We start from the raw sequence: 18,232 nt of genomic DNA on the forward strand, positions 1-18,232 counted from the left end.
CATGTCAGACAAATCTGATATGCTTTTTATGATGAAGTTAGTAAGATACTGGTGGGGGTGCAGTAGGTTTGATCTATTGGGATTTTGCCAAAGCATTTGATACAGTGCCCCACAGACAACTGCTTTCTTAACTAAGGTCTTTTGTTCTTCATAAAGTGATTTGCACATGGATAGGAAACTGGATACAGGATCGGGTACAGTGGGTTGATGCTAATTGTACATTTTCTACTTGGAGTAAGGTTTTTACAGGGGTCCTTCTGAGTTCTGTATTGGGTCCACTTTTATTTTATTTGTTCATTATTGACTAGAAGAGGGTATTGTTAGTACAGTATCAGTGTTTGCAGATGACACAAAACGATGAAGCAACTTAAACCCAGAGCTGTGTAGTTGGAGACAGAGGCAATTTTGAGTATCCGGAATCAAAGTCGCCAACAGACTGCATTATTTATGTTTGAGGTTCTTGAAATGTAAAAATGTTGTTGTACTGAAGACATTTCATTGAGATTTCATTTCAAAGGCTTAATTACTTCAGCAACACAGCTGATGTTTGTGCCTGATACAGTTATATACATCCAACAAAATAAAAACTGGATCCAGAACCTTTGGAGTCTGTTTTTTAGTTGCTGGTATCCACTTTTTCAGTTGCAGGTTAAGAAAAACCTGCTTAGGTATGATAGCAATTCAAACAAATGCAAATTACTTAACTTGTGCAACTTACCAAGAAACTTATATTCCTTCATATTGTTTTTTTTTTTTCAGTTGCAACAGTCCTCGTATGTGTCTATAGCAAGCAATACAGGGTTATCAGGGACAACAACTGCTCAGAATCAGCCCAGGGGTCCATTGAATGGGTGAGTACCTTTTAAATTGTTTTCCTTACAGAGTTTTCTTGTACTTTTTATAAACAAAAAGTACAGAAAGAAAAATAAAGAATTTGTCTCACATCAAACTGTATATTCTTGAGTATTCACGCACTGCAGCAGGCTCGGATTTGTGAAAATGTCCGGGCCTAGGGAGGCAGGATTTTAGGGGGCGGCATGCTGCTCAACCACACCACGTTGGTTCAAAAACACTGGGGATGTGCAGGAGATACAATCATTTTTTTACATTTCCCCTGTGCCAATCCCCATTGCTCCGGTCCTGATAATGAAAATTTGCACAAATAAAGGGGAGGGGACAGGGGGCGATGAACGGCAGTGGGCATAAGGGCGTCCACTATGTAAATCCTGCCTTGCACTGCGGAGGGGAATACTTGAGTGCATCGTACCTAGAGCAAGAAAGGTATATTCTCTAGACTGTCATTTGCTGCGCGGGGGTTGCTGTTTCCGGCAACTCAAGCAAGGGGCCCCATATTGCTTGGAATTTGTTCAGACACCCTCTGGCCAGATACACCGATTTCTGTAGAGGGATTATTTAAAGGGATACTGTCATGGGGGAAATTTTTTTTTCAAAATTAATCAGTTAATAGTGCTGCTCCAGCAGAATTCTGCACTGAAATCCATTTCTCAAAAGAGCAAACAGATTTTTTTATATTCAATTTTGAAATCTGACATGGGGCTAGACATATTGTCAATTTACCAGCTGCCCCTGGTCATGTGACTTGTGCTCTGATAAACTTCAATCACTCTTTACTGCTGTACTGCAAGTTGGAGTTATATCAACCCCCTCCCTCCCCCCCCCACAGCAGCCAAACAAAAGAACAATGGGAAGGTAACCAGATAGCAGCTCCCTAACACAAGATAACAGCTGCCTGATAGATCTAAGAACAGCACTCAATAGTAAAAACCCATGTCCCACTGAGACACATTCAGTTACATTGAGAAGGAAAAACAGCAGCCTGCCAGAAAGCCTTTCTCTCCTAAAGTGCAGGCACAAGTCAAATGACTGGGGGCAGCTGGGAAACTGACAATATGTCTAGCCCCATGTAAGATATAAAAATTGAATAAAAAAAAATCTGTTTGCTCTTTTGAGAAATGGATTTCAGTGCAGAATTCTGCTGGAGCAGCACTATTACCTGATTCATTTTGAATTTTTTTTTTCCCCATGACAGTATCCCTTTAATTTACTAATTGTTTCCACCGACGCAGAGTGGGGGGGTCTGGTGTCTTTCCATGTTAATAATATACCTTTTTTTGCATAGTATAACATTTGAATATAGAACAATCTCTGGTGCGAGGGGAGAGTAAGAGGTTCAGTGAGGCCCATCAAGCATAACTCAGGGGAGCGTATGTTCAAGAGGTCAAATCTGGATATTACCCCAGTGGATGTAGGGCACTCCAAAAACACAAGATAGTAAGTGCCTATCTCGTCCCCACATTTATAGCAGTTGTCTGGGGTGCCTGGGTATATCTTAGCTAGTCTGTGGGGAGTAAGGTAGACTGTGAAAAAATTTGATCTGTATCAACCTATCTCTGTTTGAAATGGACGCAGTCTGTCTGAATGAGAATCCACCGATTTTAAAAGAATATTGTATATTCAAGTGATTGCCTTTTTCAGCCCAGGTAGCCAGGGCCCTTTTAAAGCCCTTCTAAAATGACGTGGTGTTTATTTGCAGGCCGCAAAACAGACTGCCCACTCACCTCCTCTCCATAATGCTATTGTACTTACAGGCAGATGCCTGCCTGGGTGCAGATAGATGGAGAAGGTTTTAGTGTGGAAATGCTATAGAATGCATTTTCACGCCAAAATACGCAGAGTGTCTGCACCCAAGTCAACACTGTGTTTGTAGGTACAATAACAGAGAGCAGAGGTGAGCAGACAGAATGTTTCTACATGTATATGTATAAACGCAGGCCGAGAAACATCCGAGTCTGACTGTAGACTAATACAGTGTCCTCTAACGTGCCAATATTCTAAGGGCTATGGCATTTCTTGACTATAAGGTGAACCAATCTGAATGTAAACCACACTTCCTATAGCAGAAGCTGGTGCTATCAAGCCAGGTTTGCTTAGGGGCATTCACTTACAGAAGCCCATACTGATTTACATATATTACGTTTTGAAGTCATTCAAACTGTTTTTTTGAGCAACTTATCTATACACAGTATAAAGGACATTTGAAGTCTGAAGACTACGTTTGTCTTGCAGCAATTTAAATACTTAGCACTACTACCTCCAGAAAGATTTGGTTTAAAACTGAACAAAATCTAAACCCTATTTTGCATATTAAAAAATTTATTTAGGCAAGGTGTTTGGAAAATGAAATGCCATTTACTGTATGTTTCTCCTCGGTGATTTACATTATTTCTGCCAGGAAAGCATTTCAGGGAGATATGTCACTTATAGCACAAATATAATGCTGGGGACAAATCTCCACATTACCGTATGGATTTGTTTGGTTCTGCTGAATGCTTAAGAGTTGGCTTAGTCAGTATACTGCAGAAAGTCTTGCTATTTGACTGAATTCCTAACTTAACACTGGATTTGGTGCATTACTGCTTTTTATTTCCTTTTCAGCAATATTTGCTTTGTTAGGTGAATTCATGACAGTGTGTTAACCAGCAGTAGCCATTTTCACCACCAGAGCTGATTTGCACATATCAATGTTGCCTAGCTTTTGTGGAGGAGCCATTGTCCTCAAAGTGCTTGTGAGCTGCAGTGGGTTGTGCTTATTCACTGTCATCCCTTAAGCATCTAAGTAATTGAATGTACATTTAATTTAATTTAAATTTCTGCATTTACCAAAAAGATGGGTTTTAGGAGCTGCGGCTCATCTACCTTATTCGTCTTAGTGTTATGCTAACATACTACTGCTAATTGTTGGGTTGAAAGGTAGACTGTGGCATCTCACAGGGGTCTGTGTTAAGGAAGTAAAACTTCATGCTGACAATCGTTCAGGTGATTAGACTGGTCAGGTCAGTTGCCAAACTACATTGTTATGGGTTAATGTCCTAAGGACTCAGCCTTAACGCATTCAGTGAACCTGCTTTTTGGTTTGATTAGTTGATGCTGGTTAAATCAAACCTGAGTTGGCGGAAGTAGAACGCATTTGTACAAATGCTTTTGTAGTTTTTGGTATGAATTGTAAAAATTCAGCTCCTCTATAGCTTAATAACGCTTAAAGTGATACTGACACGTTTCTATAAAAATCATCAGGAACGTGTCAGTATAAAGTAAATGCTGCACAAGGAATTGTTTCGCTCAAAGCCCCCCCCCCCCCGTAAAGCCGCCCCTGCAAACCCGTGTGCTGCCGACTCGCTCACACAGCTAACTGATCTTCCGGGTTGCTTCGGTGATGCTGGGCTGGCGGCAGAGCGATCCTTCCATAGGCTGAATTCCTGTTTTCATTCATAACTGCCTATGGAAGGCAGCCCCAGACCAGCGTCACTGAAACGGCTCAGAAGAACTTTTAGCTGTGTCGGAGGGTCGGTGAACACAGGTTTGCAGGGGCTTGGGGCGGCTTTGTGGGGGGGTTTGAGCGAACTGATTCCTTGTGCAGCATTTACTTTATGGTGACACGTTCCTATGATTTTTATAGGAACGTGTCAGTATCACTTTAAGGGCCCATAGCTCCATTGACATAAATTGCATATTGGCGCAAAAATGCATGACTTTGAGTTACCTACGCTACTCCTTGTAGCTTCACACAGGCCGACACCAGGCCTGTCAATAGAGCTACGAGGGTTAGCACATGAAAGTGGATATGCTTTTCATACATAGGTCCGGTTTCCTAATCCTTAATTTTGTACACAGGTGGATGAAACTAGACAATCAGCTATGACCTAAATGCAATCATTATGTTTCTCTTGACCTAAATGCAATCATTATGTTTTTCTTCAGTGTAATGATATAGAGTTGTTTTATACATGTGTTGACCATAACTTATATTTGTATATCCTATTTAGACATCCAGCATGTTCTGGCAACCAACTAATGTAGGTCAGCAATAGCTAAAGACCTGCATGTATATGTGAATAACAGTTTGTCATTTCTACTTCTAGGATAATTTCAATTTCATCAGAATCAGCAAGTCGTCCAAGGAAGCCATGCAACTGTACAAAGTCTTTATGTCTTAAGTTGTAAGTTGCTTTTCATCTGTATACTATCAAAAGTCATATATCCTATGATATAGGCACCACACTTTTCAGAAATGGGTTGTCACTATTGTGAAAAAATAAATCACAGTTATTGCGAAAGATGAGAGGCTGGGAAATGCTGAAATCCACAAAAAGGAAAAATAGGAAGACAAACCCTGTAGGCTATCCCTTCCTAATCTGGACAGGAAAGGTTACAGTGAATTATGCATGATGCCTTCATACCCCTACTGATGCAGCATGTACAGTAGGCACTATATTTGTAGTACTATACCCATTTATTGTATATATCCCAGTATTCTTCAATTTAGATTTGTTCTAGTCCTGGTTAACAGTGCTTTATGGATTACAGCTCTTTTGTTCTAACAGATATTAGCTGTAGGTATTGCCATTTATAACTTACCACCTACCCTATTGCTATAGTGTATAGGGGAAGGTAAAAAACTGTACCAAGCATCAACCTCACTGTGAATGTATAAATCAGCCAGCTCTTATAACCGGTTCCAGCCTTTATGTAGATTTCTATATGCAGATAAAGTGTGGCTACATACACTATTCTGTAAGTAATGCACTATAACAATGAATCCTTAAACAGGAAGTTTATCTATAAAGCTTGGGTAATATTGTGCCTGACCAGCTCACCCTATGCTGCACGTCTCCTTTACTCCTTGACCAGAAAGCTCTCTTAGTACCCAAGTATGTATTCCATTTGGCCCTGGTGCCTTTACATAAATTTTTAGTAAAGCTTTATGAACCATATCTTGAGTCAGCAACTGACTAGTTTGAGCCGAGCCAACATTACAGCTATGAGGTGGGTCTTGGAACTCTGACTCCTCTATTGTATAAACTGAACAAAAGAACTAATTTAGCACATTTTAAATGTATGGAGGGAGAATACTACGTATGTTATGAAATTCTTGGGGGTAGAAGTACTGTGTCTGTCTTGAAATGCTTGGGGGAAAGTACTGTGTCTGTCGTGAAATGCTATGGGACGAATACTTTGTCATGAAATGCTTGGGGGAGAAGTACCACGTCTGTCATGAAATGCTTGGTGGGTGGGGCGAGTACTGTGTCATGAAACGCTGGTGTGTTTCAGAAACTCTACAATAGTTTATATAAACAAGCTGCTATGTTTCCATAGGGACAGCCATTCAAAGCTGAAAAGGGAGAAAAGGCAGGATACACAGCAGATAACAGATAAGCTATGTAGTATACAATGGGATTCTTCAAAACATATCTGTTATCTACTGTATATCCTGTGCTTGAATGGCTGCCCCACAGCTACACAGCAGCTTATTTATATAAACTCTAGTAGTGTTTCTGAAGCAAACACACCAATTTTACCAGTGCAGGGCAACAGTACATTTTTAAACGCTTTCATTTTTTGGTGTTACCGTTCCTTTAATGTACAAGTTAAAAATATGAACCCAATACAGAGCCCTGAGGGACCCCATTAGGAACCTTACTTCAAGTAGAGAACGTGCCATTAACAGCCACCCTCAATTTGTCTGACATGACCTATCATTCATAAAGCCATGCTGATCATGATGCCATTCACCAGGACAAAATTTTGAATTTGATCCCTTAACAAGCCTTCAAATAATTTGCCCACCATGGATGTCAAACTTACTGACCTCTAATCTAACTGGCCTTTCCTCCAATCCATAGGTACCATACCAGATGAAATTGAGTCTGAAAAAATCAGATAGAGGCGGTCTTAAACCAAACTAAGCTCTCTTAGCACCCAAGGGTGTATTCCATCTGGCCCTGGTGCTATGAAATACTTGGGGGCGAGTTCTCTGCCATGAAATGCTTGGGGGGCATGTACTGTCAGTCATGAAATGTTTAGGGTGTAGATACTGTGCCTGTCATGGAATGCTTGGGGGGGGGCGAGTTCTGTGCCTGTCATGAAAGTGTCTTGAGATCTACTGATCACCAGCTAAAGGTCTACTGGTAGATCCCGATCTACCTTTTGGGCACCCCTGTCCTATAAATTAGAACTTTCTTATTGTGGAAGATTCCCATATAAATCATAGCAGACTAATTCAGTGCACACTGAATAACCACAATAGTCAAAATGAATGTTCTCCATTTACGTCGTATCATGGTAAGTTAGGTTGAAAAAAGACAGGTCCATCAAGTTCGACCTTTTAAATCTATATATAACCTGCCTAACTGCTACTTGATGCAGAGGAAGGCAAAAAAAAAACAAACAATTTAAAGCCTCTCCAATTTGCCTCAGAGGAAGGAAAAATTCATTCCTGACTCCAAGGTGGCAATCAGACTAGTCCCTGGATCAGCTTGTACTATTAAAGCTATCTAATGTATCAGCCACTATGACTGATTCAGGGAGATAATTCCACATCTTCACAGCTCTCACTATAAGAAAAAATCCCTTCTGAATATTTAGACAGAATCTCAGCTGCCAAGATTGCCAGTTTGTCAAGATCCTCCTGTTGCAAGGATGCTGCATCCTGGATTGAATTAAATGGGCTGCATATTTTTGTGTCATCTGCAAACACTTATAGATTACTTACATTACCCTCCCCTAAGACACTAATGAACAAGTTAAATAAAAGTGGACCAAATACTGAGACCTGAGGAACCTTACTCCAAGCATGTCCCATTAACAATAGCCCCCTGTACCCGATCCTATAGCCAGTTTCTTATCCATGTAGACCATCGTTTAGAAAACATCTACTGCTTCCCCACTGCCCAGCATCTTACTTGCCTTATCATAAAAAGCAATAAAATGTGTCTGACATGACCTATCCTTCCTAAAGCAAAGATATATCAATGGTAGGGGAGTATGGCACCCACACGCACCTTACGCACTTCATACCATCCAGTACTTAGTCACTTTAATCAGTTGTACAGGCTGATACATTAGATAGCTTTAAGAAGGGGTTGGATAGCTTTTTAGCAAGTGAGGGAATACAGGGTTATGGGAAATAGCTCATAGTACAAGTTGATCCAGGGACTAGTCCGATTGCCATTTTGGAGTCAGGAAGGAATTTTTCCCCCTCTGAGGCAAATTGGACAGGCTTTAGATGGGTTTTTTGCCTTCCTCTGGATCAACTGGCAAATAGGTAGTTAATAAAAAAAAAAAAAGGTTGAACTCGATGGTAGTGTCTTTTTTCAACCTTACTTACTATGTTACTATGTTACCTAAGGCCACATCTAGAATATGCCGTACAGTTTTGGTTTCCAGTGCTCTGAGGGGATATTACTTAATTAGAGATGGCCGAGAGCAGGGGAACTAAGCTTGTAAAAGGTATGGAAAATCTTGACTGAGGAAATACTGGACAAGTTGGGGTTGTTCGCACTAGAGAAGAGGCATTTAAGGGGTGATATGATAACTATGTATAAATATATAAGGGGATCTTATCTCTCTAAAGCTGTATTTATCAGTCCTTCCAAATGACACAATGTAACCCATTCCTATTAGAGGAAAGGAGGTTCAGTCAAAATATCCGGAAGGGTTGTTTTTTACAGTGAGAGCAGTGAAGATGTGGAATTCTCTCCCTGAATTAGTCTTACATAGCTTTAAGAAGGGGTTGGGTGGCTTTTTAGCAAGTGAGAGAATACACGGTTATGGAAGATAGCTCATAGTACAAGTTGATCCAGGGACTGGTCTGGATTTATTCCCCCCTCTGAGGCAAATTGGAGAGGCTTTAAACGTTTTGGGGTTTTTTTGGGGTTTTTTTGCCTCTAACTGGATTAACTAGCAGTTTGGCAGGTTATATATAGACTTAGAAGGTTGAATGTTACGCACAAACAATGCTTACATAACCTGTACAAACAACAAGTGGCTTTTCAGGAGTTCAATTATAAATAGGCTGTAGCTCACCTTTAGTATATGTAGGTGGATTCTCCTGCAAAGTGTCCTGTGTCCACACCCAAATTGATACAGTCAGTATTATAATAGAAAGCAGGCTTTTCAGGAGTTCTCACTGCTACTATTCCCAGCCAATAAAAATATAATTTCATTAGTAATTCATAATTTCATTAATAATTTGAGTTTTTTCCTCAGTATTTATCATTTGAAAGTTGTGGTGAATGTGGCCTCTGTCCAGACAAATACAGTGAAAGCCAAGAGTGTTGCATGATGCAAAATCCAGGCATTTTGTTGTGAATTCATGGATCCTGACAGCAACACATTTTTTTCTAATTTGATTGGTATTGCAGAACATTTCCCACAATTAAACCATGAAATTGTGCCAATTCTGTCACAGCTGTGTGTATTTTCAGACAAAAGGCAACATTTGTTGCCTTTTGTTGCATGGATTTTTTGGAAAACATGCTTCTTCATTTATAATCTTAATGGGATTTCTCAGTAATTCCAACAAAATTCTGACCTTTTGAAAAAAAGAGCTCAGTAGTTGAAGTATTATTTAGAATACTATTGTGCAAATACAGCTTTACTTGTTTCTAGTTCATGTTCAGAAGTATTAGAAGCAACTGCAATGCACAAGTAAACCTGAAACCTATACATTTAAGTAGGTAAATTTCCATTTGTATTTTCCATTTAAGAGTATGCAGCTTCAAATTTTGGACACACACACTATCCCTTACAATCCCTCTATATTGGAGGATGATACAAAACTATGTAGCCTGATAAATTCCATCCAGCATGTGACATCTTTACAGATGAGATTTAAGGTTGATAAATGTAAGGTTATGCACCTAGGGTGTTAAAATATGCAAGCTACTTGCACCCTTAAAAGAACAGGTCAGTGTAAAAATAAAAACTGGGTAAATAGGCTGTGCAAAATAAAAACATGTTTCTAATATAGCTAGTGGAATGACTGGATGTCTAACAGAACAGAACACTACTTCCTGCTTTTCACCTCTCTAACTGAGTAAGTCCATACCTCCCAACTGTCCTGTTTTCAGCAGGACAGCCCAGCTTTTGACCGCTCAACCCGCAGACCCGTGTTTGTACTGGAAAGTCCCAATTTTCTCTACACTGAACAGCTAAAAAGAGAAACAATGTTGCTAACTTAATTGGCTTTTGGCAGAGAGCCAAGAACAGCCTCAGTTCAGATAAGATACTTTTCCAATTTTGAGATCAGCAAATACATAATTGTAACAATTTAGATAACAGGTCCCTTGGGAGAAGTTAGACTCACAGCTTAAAGGGCAATTCACCTTCATTAGCAAAACTGTAATAACTGACAAAACCACAGAAACATGTTCAAACTTTCATAACCTGCCAAATTTTGTAAAATGAACATGGTAATTAGGGGGTGTGGCCACATAAATGGTCTTGGTCAAAAAAATTGTTGCCGAGCTACGTGCGCCAATTCTTTTATCCCTCTTTTTATTTCCATAATGTTGGTAGGTATGTTAATCAGAGACTTGAAGGGGGGGCCACATGGGACATAACTGTTCAGTGAGCTGGCAATTGATCCTCAGCATGCAGCTCAGATTCAAAAGCAACAGTTATGACTCCCCCTCAAGTCATTGATTGGTTACTGCCTGGTAACCAAGAGAGCGGAAATGCAGGAAGTAGTGTCCTGGCTATTATGTTATACATCCAGTCACTCCAGCCTTTATAGATTGCATTTTTGACTAACTAACTATATTGAAAACATTTTTTATTTTGAACAGCCTATCTATTTATCCAGTTTTTATTTTTACACTGAACAATTCCTTTAATGGGACTGCTTTAAACAAATATTTATCTGTACGGAAAATACAAATTTTAGTTACATTAATGATTAAGTGCAAAGTGTTGAAGAGACAAGAAGGAGGTCCCTGTCCCCCGTAGAGCTTACTATATTTTTTGCTATTCCTGCTTTTACTTTTACTCTTGTGCTGGATTTAGTCAGCTGATTTAAGATGGTCACTCTTCTTGTAGAACTGTATTGTTTAAATTTTGTTTTATTGTTTAAATTAGTAACTCTCTGGTTGTTTAACCATGATGATATATATATATATATATATATATATATATATATATATATATATATATATATATATATATATATATATATATATATATATATATATATATATATATATATATATATATATATATATAGTAATCCATAGAATCAGGAATGCACACTGGGAATTTAAAATATCTTCATCTTTATTAAATCATCTTTAAAAAGAAAACAGGTCAACGTTTCGGTCCCCTGCTTGGACCTTTATCAAGACCCAGATTCTTATTTAAAATCACTTTAAATAGTTAAAAGCAAAAAAAATTAACCAATCAGTGAACAGCCTCATTTTGGTGCATGACATCACAAAAACTCCATCCTTCAATAGGTTAATTATATCTATGTATATTTTTTAAACATCTATGCAACAAAAGTATCCAGAAAACACATACTATATCGTTTTATTACAATGTTGTTAAAATGTTGCAACTACAGAAGTTATCTCTGGCTAAGGAAACAGGAGAGGGAGCAGTATTCATTCAATCCATGTGGTGAAAGAGTATTTAATTTTTTGATCCAAAAGACCTCCCTCTGTAGCAATACCTTTGATCTGTCTCCTCCCCTGCTTAAGGGGGGGACATGATCAATCACAATGTATTTAAATGTAGGGAGTCTGTGGCCCATTTCTAAATAATGTTTCGCTACAGGCTTATTGGTCTTACCATCTCTAAACGCCACACTTATTGCAGACCTGTGTCCATCCATTCTCAACCTGAGCGTTAGATCAGTTTTCCCTACATATGACAGACCACATGGACAGGTGATCAAATAAATTACATGAGTTGTTAAACAAGTGATATGATGTCTTATAGCAAATCGTTCACCTGTATGTGGGTGTGTGAAACTACTACCTGGATTCATAAACCGACATGATGTGCAGGTGGGGCACCTAAAACATCCATGTTTTCTGTCTGGGAGCCAACTATTATTAGCTCCTTGGTAGCAATTCAATGGGTCAGTTTTAACTAACAAATCCTTTAAGTTAGTTCCTCTCTTGTATCCAACCATTGGTGAATTTGGAATTTGGAATTTTTGCAGACAAGCAATGATCAGATTTAATAATATTCCAATTCTTTTTAATGCTTTTACAGATCTCTCTAGAGGCTCCATTGTATGTGGTACTAAATATTAAATTTGGAGGCTCCCTAGTAGTTGTAACTGAATTACTCGTCCTATCCTTAGCAGTTTTTAAAGCTCGCTTAAGTACCTTAACAGGATATCCTTTATGTCTAAAGCGCTCCCATATATCATTGATCTGACTAGATCTACGTCCCTCCTCTGTGTTATTCCTCAATGCCCTACAAAACTGTGAAATTGGTAGGGAACACTTAGTGGCCCAGGGGTGGTCACTATTATAGTGAAGTAAAACATTTTTGTCCGTTTTTTTACGGTATAGGGTGTACCCTAACCTTGTCCCTTTACGAAAAATCTGCACATCCAGAAAATTAACATACTCCTCATGTATACTAAAAGTAAATTTGACTGGGGATGGTAGACCATTCAAACACTCTACCATATCATTAAATTCAGCAAGGGACCCCCGCCATATTATCAGCATATCATCGATAAAGCGCTTAAAGAACAATAGTTTCTCACCATAATCGTGAATAATGTTAGTAGTCTCAAACTGATGCATGTATAAATTTGCATATGCTGGTGCCATGGCCGCTCCCATTACTGTCCCTGCAATCTGTAAAAAATAATCCTGTTCAAATCGAAAATAATTAAGATTTAAGGTTAATTGTAATAATTCCAGGACAAAAGCTATGGGAGGGCCATTATATGCTTCAAATTCACGCAAAGAGCGTCTCACACAATCGATACCCTCAGTGTGTGGAATTATGGTATACAGGCTGACCACATCCATACTCGCTAAAAAAATAGGGCAATCATCTGGTAGTATTATATTGTCCAAGCATTTAAGAAGATGTGGGGTGTCCCTTAAGTAAGTGAAAGTACTTTGAACTACAGGTTGAAGAATGCTATCAATATACTTCCCCAGCGGATATAGCAAAGACTCACGACCCGACACTATGGGGCGCCCGGGTGGAGCTGTTAAGCTCTTATGTACTTTAGGGAGGGTATACAAGATTGGACATTTAGGGTGGTCCATTGTTAAATAATCTTTAATCTGCGTTGTGATCACACCCTCATTGAAGGCATCCTGTATGACACTATCAACCTGTTTTTTGAAGTTAATTATAGGATTACCTGATAAGCGTTTATACACAGACACATCAGTTAATTGAGTAATAATTTCAGTACGGTAATCTGTATAATTCAACAATACAATCCCCCCACCTTTATCCGCTGGACGGATGATAATAGAGGCATCACCTGTTAATGATTTAATAGCTATACGTTCCTCCTTAGTTAAGTTATCACAAAATTTATGTTCAGAAACAATTTGTTTAATATCTCCATCAACTGCCTGTTTATATAGCTTAATGGCTGGATTGGTTAAAGGAGGTACATACAGACTTTTAAGATTTAAAGTTGGGGCATCCACAGGTGGCTGTTCAATAGGGTTAAATTGTTCCTTTAAGCATACAGTCCTGCACAGTTTAAACGTATCTATTTCATAGTCCAACAGTGTGGGGCGATGCATAGGCACAAAAGAAAGGCCCTTACCCATAAGTGAAGGCTCTGCCTCGGTCAGCGTGTGCGAGGACAAATTGAAAATCGGCACCTCTAGGTTTTGCGTGAGCGACCTCTTCTTACCCCGCCGCGTTGGAAATCTTTTGCGGCGCCCCTTCCTGAGGGGGGACGATCGTTCGCGGCCACATCTAAAAAAGAAGTAGCGGATGTTCCTGCTGCGGGTGCGTCGGATCGCTGCACACCCACGGGCTGTGTAGAGGCGAGCTGTGAGTCATCTCCCTCCGAGTCGCCGGAACTAGTATCTACTGAGTTGAAGGGCTTGTTCACCTTACGCCTAGGAAATCTTCTCATCCGGTATGTAGGGAAGGGATCACGTTCACCTGTCAGCCATCTGTAAACTCGAAAATTAGCATAATCTTCCTTCACCCGGCGTAACTTTTCTCGTTTAAATTGTAACAGTTCTTGCTTATATTTATCCACTTGTGATTTAGCCTGGGTTAATATCGAGTCAGCATTGTCAACTTGAAACAGGTTCATTTGTTCTGATTCCTGTGTTGCTATCGCTTTTCTGATCCTTGTTAATTCTCTAGAAACCTCTTCTATGACCAATATCATTAAGTCATAAGAGCACCGATTAAGTACACCAATCCATTTTTTGCAAAACTCGGGATTAGATGGTGGGTACGTTCCGGATACGAAATCCTCAAGGGATTTGTTTGTCTCAGAAATAATCCGATAAGAAAAGTCCATGTAGATCGAGATCGATCTCTTTCTTTTTTAGCCTTTCCCACTCTCGGACAGTGTCTTCATTTGCATTCTTAAACGGCAGATCCTTTTGGCTCTGCTGCCACAGCACTCTATCGGCATCAGCTTCACTAATATGCCATGTTTCCCCATAGTCATTCTGAGTGCAACAACGATCAATATGGTCTTCTGGTTTCTGGAGAATTAACAAGGATCAGAAAAGCGATAGCAACACAGGAATCAGAACAAATGAACCTGTTTCAAGTTGACAATGCTGACTCGATATTAACCCAGGCTAAATCACAAGTGGATAAATATAAGCAAGAACTGTTACAATTTAAACGAGAAAAGTTACGCCGGGTGAAGGAAGATTATGCTAATTTTCGAGTTTACAGATGGTTGACAGGTGAACGTGATCCCTTCCCTACATACCGGATGAGAAGATTTCCTAGGCGTAAGCTGAACAAGCCCTTCAACTCAGTAGATACTAGTTCCGGCGACTCGGAGGGAGATGACTCACAGCTCGCCTCTACACAGCCCGTGGGTGTGCAGCGATCCGACGCACCCGCACCAGGAACATCCGCTACTTCTTTTTTAGATGTGGCCGCGAACGATCGTCCCCCCTCAGGAAGGGGCGCCGCAAAAGATTTCCAACGCGGCGGGGTAAGAAGAGGTCGCTCGCGCAAAACCTAGAGGTGCCGATTTTCAATTTGTCTTCGCACACGCTGACCGAGGCAGAGCCTTCACTTATGGGTAAGGGCCTTTCTTTTGTGCCTATGCATCGCCCCACACTGTTGGACTATGAAATAGATACGTTTAAACTGTGCAGGACTGTATGCTTAAAGGAACAATTTAACCCTATTGAACAGCCACCTGTGGATGCCCCAACTTTAAATCTTAAAAGTCTGTATGTACCTCCTTTAACCAATCCAGCCATTAAGCTATATAAACAGGCAGTTGATGGAGATATTAAACAAATTGTTTCTGAACATAAATTTTGTGATAACTTAACTAAGGAGGAACGTATAGCTATTAAATCATTAACAGGTGATGCCTCTATTATCATCCGTCCAGCGGATAAAGGTGGGGGGATTGTATTGTTGAATTATACAGATTACCGTACTGAAATTATTACTCAATTAACTGATGTGTCTGTGTATAAACGCTTATCAGGTAATCCTATAATTAACTTCAAAAAACAGGTTGATAGTGTCATACAGGATGCCTTCAATGAGGGTGTGATCACAACGCAGATTAAAGATTATTTAACAATGGACCACCCTAAATGTCCAATCTTGTATACCCTCCCTAAAGTACATAAGAGCTTAACAGCTCCACCCGGGCGCCCCATAGTGTCGGGTCGTGAGTCTTTGCTATATCCGCTGGGGAAGTATATTGATAGCATTCTTCAACCTGTAGTTCAAAGTACTTTCACTTACTTAAGGGACACCCCACATCTTCTTAAATGCTTGGACAATATAATACTACCAGATGATTGCCCTATTTTTTTAGCGAGTATGGATGTGGTCAGCCTGTATACCATAATTCCACACACTGAGGGTATCGATTGTGTGAGACGCTCTTTGCGTGAATTTGAAGCATATAATGGCCCTCCCATAGCTTTTGTCCTGGAATTATTACAATTAACCTTAAATCTTAATTATCTTCGATTTGAACAGGATTATTTTTTACAGATTGCAGGGACAGCAATGGGAGCGGCCATGGCACCAGCATATGCAAATTTATTCATGCATCAGTTTGAGACTACTAACATTATTCACGATTATGGTGAGAAACTATTGTTCTTTAAGCGCTTTATCGATGATATGCTGATAATATGGCGGGGGTCCCTTGCTGAATTTAATGATATGGTAGAGTGTTTGAATGGTCTACCATCCCCAGTCAAATTTACTTTTAGTATACATGAGGAGTATGTTAATTTTCTGGATGTGCAGATTTTTCGTAAAGGGACAAGGTTAGGGTACACCCTATACCGTAAAAAAACGGACAAAAATGTTTTACTTCACTATAATAGTGACCACCCCTGGGCCACTAAGTGTTCCCTACCAATTTCACAGTTTTGTAGGGCATTGAGGAATAACACCGAGGAGGGACGTAGATCTAGTCAGATCAATGATATATGGGAGCGCTTTAGACAGAAAGGATATCCTGTTAAGGTACTTAAGCGAGCTTTAAAAACTGCTAAGGATAGGACGAGTAATTCAGTTACAACTACTAGGGAGCCTCCAAATTTAATATTTAGTACCACATACAATGGAGCCTCTAGAGAGATCTGTAAAAGAATTAAAAAGAATTGGAATATTATTAAATCTGATCATTGCTTGTCACTTGTTTAACAACTCATGTAATTTATTTGATCACCTGTCCATGTGGTCTGTCATATGTAGGGAAAACTGATCTAACGCTCAGGTTGAGAATGGATGGACACAGGTCTGCAATAAGTGTGGCGTTTAGAGATGGTAAGACCAATAAGCCTGTAGCGAAACATTATTTAGAAATGGGCCACAGACTCCCTACATTTAAATACATTGCGATTGATCATGTCCCCCCCTTAAGCAGGGGAGGAGACAGATCAAAGGTATTGCTACAGAGGGAGGTCTTTTGGATCAAAAAATTAAATACTCTTTCACCGCATGGATTGAATGAATACTGCTCCCTCTCCTGTTTCCTTAGCCAGAGATAACTTCTGTAGTTGCAACATTTTAACAACATTGTAATAAAACGATATAGTATGTGTTTTCTGGATACTTTTGTTGCATAGATGTTTAAAAAATATACATAGATATAATTAACCTATTGAAGGAAGGAGTTTTTGTGATGTCATGCACCAAAATGAGGCTGTTCACTGATTGGTTAATTTTTTTTGCTTTTAACTATTTAAAGTGATTTTAAATAAGAATCTGGGTCTTGATAAAGGTCCAAGCAGGGGACCGAAACGTTGACCTGTTTTCTTTTTAAAGATGATTTAATAAAGATGAAGATATTTTAAATTCCCAGTGTGCATTCCTGATTCTATGGATTACTGAATATTTGGCATGGAATAGCACCTGGGTATATTATACCTCAGTGTCGGCGTGCTGGAACCATTGGAATATATATATATATATATATATATATATATATATATATATATATATATATATATATATATATATATATATATATATCATGTATAATGTGTGTATTTATAGCAAAAAACAAAGTATAGTGGCAGTTACGTGCACCAAGGCATTTTTATATAGGCAAAAGGATATCGATACATGTCACTTGGTATCCACTTTAAAAGAACAGAGAAAGGGAACACCCAGTTAAGTACTAGTGTAGAAACTGAGTAGTGCTGTTGAAATTTTTGTTTTTGATGGAAATACGAGGTCATCTCTGGCTACTTGTCTGCGTGGCTTGTTACTAAGTCCTATTCAAAATGTCACAGGGATAAACCTGCGAGCTGAATCTATCCATAGTAAATATCTATTTAGTAAATATTTCCATTTGAATTTTAAAATTTGTATTTGTATTGTAATTTAGTATGCTGCCACTGGGCACATTAATCATTTATTGCTGCTAGTAGAATGGTACTTATGTAGATACTTGATTATTGTGCAGTATTTTTCAGTAACTATAATGGTGGATGTGGTGGAGTGTTTTCCAGTCAAAAAGATGAAAGAAATGTCCCTGTATAAATTTATATCACATGTTTTGCATATGAAAAGGCTCATGGTAATAAGGAGATAAGGAAGATTTCAGCTGCTCCTAAGGCCCTGGACACACATACAGACATTTGCAACGTTTTCGGCGCGGTGCTCGCTGCAGTTTTAAAAAATCTGATTGCAGCGTAAATATGCTACACCAGAATTCCATTGCCGAAGGTTGAAACTGTTAGAGTATTTA

At 39.2% G+C, this 18,232-nt stretch overlaps 1 protein-coding gene across 7 annotated transcripts in view; it reads left to right on the forward strand.

Moving 5' to 3' along the window:
* LOC108704110 (protein lin-54 homolog) overlaps nucleotides 1–18,232 on the forward strand; it is a 204,522-nt gene that overhangs the window by 141,382 nt on the left and 44,908 nt on the right. For all 7 annotated transcript variants that reach the window (XM_018240502.2, XM_018240504.2, XM_018240506.2 and 4 more), the window contains 2 exons: nucleotides 760–851; nucleotides 4,941–5,018. In XM_018240502.2, the coding sequence (XP_018095991.1) occupies nucleotides 760–851; nucleotides 4,941–5,018 (170 nt within the window). The remainder of the gene's footprint in view (nucleotides 1–759; nucleotides 852–4,940; nucleotides 5,019–18,232) is intronic.

Source organism: Xenopus laevis, chromosome 1S, assembly GCF_017654675.1.
Source record: "Xenopus laevis strain J_2021 chromosome 1S, Xenopus_laevis_v10.1, whole genome shotgun sequence".
NCBI lineage: Eukaryota > Metazoa > Chordata > Amphibia > Anura > Pipidae > Xenopus > Xenopus laevis.